This window comes from Ictidomys tridecemlineatus, chromosome 5, assembly GCF_052094955.1.
Source record: "Ictidomys tridecemlineatus isolate mIctTri1 chromosome 5, mIctTri1.hap1, whole genome shotgun sequence".
Lineage (NCBI taxonomy): Eukaryota > Metazoa > Chordata > Mammalia > Rodentia > Sciuridae > Ictidomys > Ictidomys tridecemlineatus.
Genome location: NC_135481.1, coordinates 98,125,240 through 98,134,239, shown reverse-complemented (window position 1 = coordinate 98,134,239; position 9,000 = coordinate 98,125,240). Strand labels below are relative to the sequence as shown.

Sequence of the window (9,000 nt, the reverse complement as noted above, 5' to 3'; positions counted from 1 at the left end):
GGAAAAGAGGTCAGGGTCATGCTGGCAGTTGAGTTGCAGTGTCCCATGTAGGCTGACAGGGACCTTCATAGTCTTTTAAAAAGCCACCAGGATAATAGCACCCATGTCAAAAGAGGTCACAGATACTCCTCCTCCAGCCTCCTCCCTGACCCCTGCACCTTCCCCACCTCAGGCTCTGATGTGTGGCAACCTCATGGAGACTCCCCAAAGCCTTCTCTGCCCCAACAAATGACCGGACAGATCATGTGAGAATCCTTTATTGCTTTAAAACATCTGAAATTACAAACAGGAAATACAAATGTGGTTTTGTTTTTTTTCAAAAATACAGCAATGGATTCAGTAAACACGTTAATACATTTTGAGGGGTTAAAGAATACACACATTCCTCCTGTCAAAAGGCAAATCTCCCTTTCATCCCAACCCTCCCTCTGTCAAAAGTGTTCACTTTTTATTACATAGGCAGTGTGTTTCTCCTATAGCTTGAATCTGTGTACACACACACACACACACACACACACACACAAACACACACGTCTGGCTCCCCTCTGGCAGTAGCCCAAGCACCCCAGCACTTCAGCCAGCCCCGGCTGCTCTGACATACAGAGTCCAGGGCAGTGACCACAGCAAAAGAGCGCAGTGGCCATAGTTACAGCTGTGAAAGGCACAGGAGAAATTACCAAAACTTCTCTTATTTTCAGAAGACACCACTGAAGTCCATGAGAGAACCAGACAGCAGGGCAGGCAGGAGAGAGGTCGGCTTGAATTGACTTGAAGGGAATTTAAATTTAGACTGATAAACATTATTACAGGAGGTGGGAGAGGGGTTGGTATGCAAACCTATCCCCATCCAAGGCGGGAAATGGGTCATTCCAGCAGCTCGATGCCAGCTTCGAGAAGCACCTTTCCTTCTTCCCTCTCATCTCTTAGAGTCAGCCTTGGATTTGTTGGAGTGGAAAGATCAAGATTAGTTTTCAGTAAAGGTTAGAATCAGCTGCCATGATTGCCCTCCCTTAGGATAAAACAGGCACTTGGGCTAATGTCTGAGTGTGACATCCAGATGAAGGTAACTGGGTGGCCGGTGACACCCACAAGTCCCTGCATGAGCCCTTCTTTTGGAGGAAAAACCTCTTTCCCATCTCAAAGTTCTAGAGTTGCCACAGGTGGGTCCCCACAAACCCACTCAGAGGGCACAGCCCGAGCACTGTCACACCCAGGGAATCAGCCCTCCCAAATCACTTTCTCTTTTGTGTCCATGACAAACTGACAAAGTTTCTGTCCAGTTTATTGAGGTTTGGTCTGATAAGGTCTTAGGAAAGAGGGTTTGGAGATAAATCCCAACACTAGGCCAGAAGAACTGAGGCCAAGAGTCCTAACAGAGCTTCCCTGACCAAGGTTGTCCACACGGTGCTGCCCTCTCAGGGAACTTGAGTGGTCCATCTGAGACCCAGGAATGACCCTCAGGCAGAGCAACTTGCCCCTCCTTAGTAAAAACTGGGCTTCACGTGAGGGTCTTAAGACACTAGAAAAAGTTAATATCCTGAATAAGCTTTCTTCTGTGATAATTTTGCAAGCATTCTCCATGAGGGATGAAGGCGATGAGGGAAAGCCAGAGTCCAACACCCTCCATCAGTCCCTCCCACCCAGCACCAGCACCCAGGACCTAAAAGGAGGGGGGATGGGAATCCAGTGTGCATTTGGTGAAAGGTATACACTTTCCCCCAACTAAAGCATTCGGGCTCTTGAGTGGGCTCAGAAGGCAGAGGTGCCGCCATGTAAGGCGCAAATATTCCAACTGATTCCCTCCACAAGCTTCTCCAGTGAAGACATTTGGGCTGGCAGTGAGAGCTGAGCTGAAGGAAGAGGTGGGGTGTTCGTGATCCCTGAGTGGCTGCCACCTCTCTCTCTCTCAGAAATGATCCTCCGACAGGATGGTGGGCGCCTTGCTGGTATTGTTCTCCTCCTCCTGGACTTTCTACAAGGCAAAGCAAGCATGCAGCCCTGTGGGTAAAAGGCACAGGACTCCACCCGGAAGTGACTAATCAGTGAAAGTCCAAGAGCCAGAGGCCACTTGGTGCATCCCCTAGAGCCAACAAAGGGAACAAGAAAACAAGCAACCAGCCCCTACTAAAAACGCTGCCCAAACACATCCGGGCCCACAACCACCATGGACCACAGACTCACTCTTGGGACTGGAGCAGAGAAAGTGCACTTTCTCTCCCCATTCTGACAGCCAAAAACACTTTCTCACTCCAAAAATTAGCTGTCCAAAGCACCAGGTCTGCAATTGCCTTAGAATTTCCAACCATTCCTGTTTGGAGGCAGCCCCCAGGATGAGGGGCATCATCACAATGTATGTAGAGTAGATGACACAAAAAGAAAATATTTTAAAAGGCAGCATGCCTAACTGCACAGATAAACTCGATGGCTGGGTATTTATATCTTGTGCCTAAGAAAAAAGACTTCCAAGAAATTTGGTCTTGGTTTTATTGAGGAGGAAGAGCGCAGGGTCATTTATGGGGAGGAGTCTTCTGGGCTGTGCTTGGTTCATAGATATGGAATTAAATATGGCCTGGAAATATGGCCTGGAAATCATCCCGTGGGGTTCAAAATGCCAACTTGGGCATTTGTCTGGTATTCGAAAAAAAAGTGTTTTGCCTGTTGTCATTAAAGCCTTGGGCACAGACGCAGCACTACACACTCAAAGCCCAAAAGAGCACGTGTAGGCCAAGCTGGGCCAGGATCAATTGAGCAAATGGCGCTTTCTTCCCCAAGAGTGTCTCAGGGCCAGTCCACAGCAAGGACCACTGCTGTAGGAATCAACCTTTCCCATTCTTACTCTTGCTGGCCTTTTGCACCAGCTCATCCAGGCTTGAGGAGCCTTCATTCAGGCAAAGTCCAACTCAAGTCAGTCCATCAACCACTTCTCTCTCTCTGATACACATGCACATGCACACATACACACACACCTGCAACTTCCACATCCATCACCTTGGAATTACAACCAGAAAAAGAGACAGAAGAACAGCTATTGGCTATGTGATGGAAGAAAAATGGAAGCCCAAACCAAGAAGATAATCACTGGTTCTATCACTTGTTACCTAAACTAGATATCTCACTGATGTATATACAGAGAACAGATATGGCTAGATCTGACAACACATATCTGCAGGTGTCTGAATTACACAGATCACCATGGGGCGTACAATGACAATGACAGCCATGGCTTCCTTGCTGGTGTTAGTACCAGCCTGACTCTATGTGGGAGGCCAACCTTATGGGTGACTGAGTTACACTCCCCAGCTGGGTGCTGAGGCGCTCAGTCACAGAAATGGGTGTGTCTTGCTACAGCCCCATGGGTGAAGCTATGCTCACCTGTTCCTTTGTAATATAACCCCTTGCCCTGTTTAGGATAGAATCTTCCATGGAAGTGCCTTGTGTGTGTCCCCTCCTCTTACTGTGCCCTTGGGTGTGGCCTACCCAGGTGTCAGTCAACCTGCTGACAGTGGACATCATGAAGATAGACTCAGCCCCCTGAAACCTGACCCCTTGCCTCATTTGAATAGCTTCTCCTCAATAAAAGGGGTCAGCACATGCTCTCTCTCTCTCTCTCTCTCTCTTTCTGCAGACCCTTAAGGTCAGAGGAGCCGTCACAGCAACCCCAAAGAAAAAGGTATTTGTGTCTCTTGTGTGGTTATTTCGTGCAGCCCAGTTAGCCCAGTTTAACTAGAGTGACCCCTGAGCCTTTTAGTCGTGAGAACAGAAACCCGGCAACTCTGATCTCCCCTTCATACTGAGATCCAGATACAGCATCATGTATCCAGCAACACAAGATAATTGTGCATTATTACCAGAACTTAGGGCTCCTGTTCCTACCCCATGTTTCTTCCCCTACTCAAGAAGACTGAGCCAAGAACTCCAACCTTGATTAACAAACCTGGGCCACATGTACAAGGATCTGGCTGCAAGAAGAGTACAATATTGGAACAATGAAATAGTAAACAAGATGGAAATACACACACACACACACACACACACACAGATGAAGTTGTGATCAAGTGTAAATATGTGGAGTCTGTCAAGCTATGTACAGCAAACAAACAGAGTAGTAAAGGAAACATACAAGCAGACCCACAGATGATGGCATGGAAACTGACTAAAATGCTCCTAAGGGAGGTTGAGTCTTAGGTTATTTCTAATTTCTCCTTGTTTGCCTATATCACAGCCAACAGAAACACAGACTTTTTTAAAAAGCAACAAAATTTCATGTCAACACAATATATCACATTCCATAGTGAAAACTGTTCATCAAAGTAGAAGATGATTGTTAAAAAACAATCCAAGTAGCTCCCAAGTAGCTGGGATTACAAGTGTGCCCTACTGTGCCCAACTCTGCCTGCCAACTTTAGAAATGTGACATCAGAAGACAAATAGTAAAGTACTGAAGATTCTCATCTATCTGCCAACACATATGCTAACATGCTAAAAACATCTCTTGCAGAAAACCATTTTGGTGCTAGAAAATTGGCAAAGATATCTCAAAATAGCAAATGCTCAGTATTGGCACTCCTCTACATTGCTATAGCAATATACATTGGTAGTATTGACAGTACCTTTCTAGAGAACAATTTAGCAACACATATAAAATCTTAAATATGTGCATGACCATTGGTCCATCTCCCAAGGAAATACCATACACATAAGAACATACAGAGCTGGGCACAGTGGCACATGCCTGTAATCCCAGTGGTTCAGGTAGCTGAGGCAAAAGGATCATAGGTTCAAAGCCATCCTCAGCAATTTAGCAAGACTGTAAGCAAACTAGCAAGACCATGTCTCAAAATAAAAATTCAAAAAGAGCTAGAAATGTGCTGGGCATGGTGATACACATCTGTAATCCCAGCAGCTCAGGAGGCTGAGGCAGGAGGATCAAGAGTTCAAAGCCAGCTTCAGCAAAAGTGAAGCCCTAAGCAACTCAGTGAGATCCTGTGTCTCACTGAGTTGCTTAGGGCTAGGATGTGGCTCAGTGGTCAAGTACCCCTGAGTTCAATCCCTGGTACCCCTGCCCCATCAAAAAGGACTGGGGATGTGGCTCGGTGGTTAAGTGCCCCTGGGTTCAATCTCTGGTACCAAAAAACACATGCAAGCTGGTGATGTAGCTCAGTGGTACAGCATTTGCCTGCCATGCATGAGGCTCCAGGTTCAATCCCCAGCACCGCAAAAGGAAAAAATAATAAAAAAGAACATGCACAAAGATTCAGTTTCCAACATGTTAATTAGAATAGTGTTTATAGCAATGATTCAAAAATATTAATGTGCAGACAGGAACACTGCTAAACAATCATGGCTTATCCATACACAGCACACTGTGCAATCATTAAACATATGTTGTAGAAGACTAGTAGCCTGAGAGTGTTAACAGTAAGTAGAAAAGAGGATAGATTTTGTTCCTGTTTTAAAAGGGAAAAAATTACATATATTTGTATAAATACACACACACATATGTGGATACAGACATGAAATAAGTACAAACAATAGGAGCATCTCATCTCTCTATGATGGAATTATAGGGTGATTTTAAATTTTTTTTCCCTTTTTTTATGCTACCTCTGTAATAGATTGGGTTTGTTGTTTTTGTTTTTTAAAGAAATATCCTACTTTTATTCTTCCACGTATTTGAAATTCCTTTCAAACTTGCTCAGATTTGAGACCTAACATTTTGGTTTAAAGTGTCTCCCAGCTGATTAGAACAGGTAGGAAACACTATTCTGTTCTAGATCATTCTCCTGGTCCTCTCCTTTCCACCACCACCAGCTCCTGCTTCCTGACTTGTCCCTTGCAGAGCCTTAATGGCAACCTACTGGCTCCATCCCCATGGCCCTGCCTAAGGGCTGTCACATGCCAGGAGTGCTCCTGCCTTAGGGCACACACTGCCGTGCCAGGCTCCACTTTCCTTCCCTCGTCACTGACCCCAGGCTGACAGCAGCAGAGCCAGGGACTTGGCTCAGGATCCGAGGGGTGGGTACTGCTCAGGAACTGTGACCACATTGACATGCTCTGGGAGCCACAGCAGGGGAGTCAGGAGGAGGGTAGGAAGCCCAAGGGCCCCGGAAACAACAGCAGAAAAGCAATGCCAGGACACAAATTGAAGACACCTTTGAGATGCCATGATTGTAGGAGGTGAGCTGTTTCACAGCCACCACAAAGCCAGTCCCTCTGGGAGCTTCCCTGGGCCCCATGCGGCTATGTCTGGATCACAAGCTCAGAACCCATCATATCTGTCTGAAAAAAGCTCCCACATACTCACAGTCTCAGGAACTTCTCTGTTTGCCTTCTGCCTCCGGAGGTCCGCCCTAATGAATGCTGAAGTGGAAAAAAAATAAAGAGTGACAAGTCATGGAGATTAATGGTCATTTTTCCACAGAGGGAACCCTCATTTTTGCCAGGATCACAGGTATCCCAAACTACTTCAGATCCTCGAGGGAGCAAGGGGAACTATCAGCTAATGCCAAGAAGCCCCAAGGATCACTGCTGTCCCTGAGAGGTAGAAAGAAGTCCACAATGACACTGGCCTTCATTTAAACGCCACTGATATTTGTCAGGGACACATATTGCTCCTAATCACAACAATCCTCCATGTACAGGTTAGGAAACCGAGGCTCCTAGGGGTTGGTCCACTTGCCCAAAGTCAGCAGCAGAAATGTCAGTGTCAGTCTGAGATTTAGACATGGGTCGTCTAGCTCCAAAGTTCATGATCATTGCAGCAAAACATGTCATTGCCTCCCACACAGCTTCCTAATAAGCCCTCCCACCTGTGCCCCTGCATGCATATTCCCCATCTGCATAATCAGTCAAGACACTGGGGTCCCAAATTGCTGATGGCCTGGCCCCCAAAACAGCCTGAACCTCATCTTGCCCTCAGACCCCAACTCACCAGTGAGGGCTGCTCCCAGAGAGAGGAACACACACAGGAAGATGTTCCCAGGCATGGTTCCATAGCTGTCAATGATCTGACCCTGGGAGATGGTGAAGATGATCCCAAATACCTGGAAAAGCATAAGGAAGATTGGAAACGAGGGCCCTGCCAACTAGCCCATGGAGGGACCTGAGCTGCCGGGCTATAATGTCAACACAGGCAGGCAGGGAACAAAAGGGGAACAGGAGCTCAACCTGTGCAGACACGTTGAGGAGGCCTGATGACATGCCCTCCGATTCTGGATACGTGAGCTCCACGGCGAACTCGAACCCCAGCGGGAGATAGCCGGTCATAAAGAAGCTGGAGAGCAGATCAGAGAAACGGGTGATGGAGAACCCCCAAAACAAGGACAGGGCACCCACATCGACCCTTAGACACCTTCTTCCGCTTTGTCCTTCCTATCAAGACAGCCCAGGCTCTTGGGTGATCTGGCCATCCCCCCGACAGAAAGGGGCATCCCTATAGACCGAGCAGTCCCTACACATGCCTTATGCTCAGCAGGCCTGTAGTGTCCCAGGCTGCTTCTCTGTATAGCCATGGAGGACAGGGTCAGCATTTACAGAAGGGCACGGAGGCTTGGTTTGTTTCACTTTGACTAGGAGACCCTGTCCTGGGCACACACGCTCTGTGTTGGAAGTGGGGCTTCTCCATGGCTTTCTGGCATCTGGGAGGAGGCACTCAGAGTCCTCTTTATGTTCCTCCAGAGAGTAGCAGCTGAGATGGACTGAGGGCAGAGATGTCTCTGTCTCAAATGCATCATACACACACTGTCGTGCTGCCCGGAGGAAAAGAGCCGGGAGGTATGACTGAACACGGGCCCTGTGTAAGGGTACTAATCAATATTTTTTGCATACAACAAGCCTAGAAATTTCCAATTCTCATTCCCTATATCTGCACTACACTTCTTATTTTCATATCCATTCTCTCTCAATCCTTCCAACAACTCCGGGAGGCAGGCCACACCCATCTTCATTTACAGATGAGGTCACTGAAGGTCAAAACTGATAAGTGAGATCTAACAGATGGTCCACGCAGAACTGAGACCCAGACCCAGAGTTGCTGATTCCATGCCCAGTGACCCCATGTCGTCCCAGGCAAAGCTAATAGAGACTGTAGACATTTCTTTCCTAGGACCCCAGAGGTATTGAAGGGCATATTTCATACTTCACTCCATCCCAAGAGGACAGACAGGCTACCTGGAGTGCTACATATTTCCAAGAGCACTGGATGTCTTCTGAAGTCACTGAGAAGGCAGCAAAGGGGGCTATATTGCACCCTAGGACCCTGGCAGCTCTAAGAGGTATGGGATGGTGTTTTCCAACTAAACGGATCGGGGTGAAACTTACCCCAGGGTGCCAGCTGTGAGGAACACTACCCACAGGTGTCCCAGGCTCAAGGTGAACGTGTACACCACCATGCCCACCAGAGTCATGATGTACACCACCAGGGTTGTCTCCCTTTGAACAGAAGCAAAGAACCGAGTCACATACTTCCAGCTTTAGCAGGATTGATCGTTCCACGAGTATCTGTTGGGTACCTCTGCTGTACATCAAGCTCTCTGCTGTGATCCGGGACAACTACTTTCATAAAACTTTCTGTCCATGAAGACAATGAGCAGGGAACCAAACATCACATAAGTAATCACTTAATCACATCACGGTCGATGCTACAAAGGGCAAAACCAGGCAAGTATGAAGCCGCCGAGCTGTAGGCTGCTCTCTTCCCACAGAAGGCTCTCAGCAAGCTGTTCCTCAGCTTGTCATTTCCTACTCTGAGGCAGCAAGAGCACAGCCCTTTTCTTCACTACTTCTCACCAGAAAAAGAAAAAGAAAGAAAGAAACATGCAGCAAATACCAGCCACAGTCACGTGACAGTGATCCCCAGGACCATCCCCAACATGGCTTTTTAGCTTTACCCCAAGACCCCCATGGCAACGCTGGGCAGTGATCTGACTTTCCGACCCTCTGTCATCAGTAAGTTCTTCCTGTTGTCACTGACACAGCCCCGCAGTTCAATCTGAATTACTC

At 47.4% G+C, this 9,000-nt stretch overlaps 1 protein-coding gene across 2 annotated transcripts in view; it reads right to left on the bottom strand.

Annotated features, from left to right (window-relative positions):
* Positions 1-241: 241 nt before the first annotated feature.
* The window catches only part of Flvcr2 (FLVCR choline and putative heme transporter 2), a 58,009-nt gene continuing 49,250 nt past the window's right edge, over positions 242-9,000 (bottom strand). For both annotated transcript variants that reach the window (XM_005321252.5, XM_078050573.1), the window contains 5 exons: positions 8,320-8,430; positions 7,168-7,273; positions 6,932-7,043; positions 6,305-6,360; positions 242-1,972 (listed from right to left, as the gene is read on the bottom strand). In XM_005321252.5, coding sequence (XP_005321309.1) covers positions 1,907-1,972; positions 6,305-6,360; positions 6,932-7,043; positions 7,168-7,273; positions 8,320-8,430 — 451 coding nt within the window. In that variant the 3' untranslated portion in view covers positions 242-1,906. The remainder of the gene's footprint in view (positions 1,973-6,304; positions 6,361-6,931; positions 7,044-7,167; positions 7,274-8,319; positions 8,431-9,000) is intronic.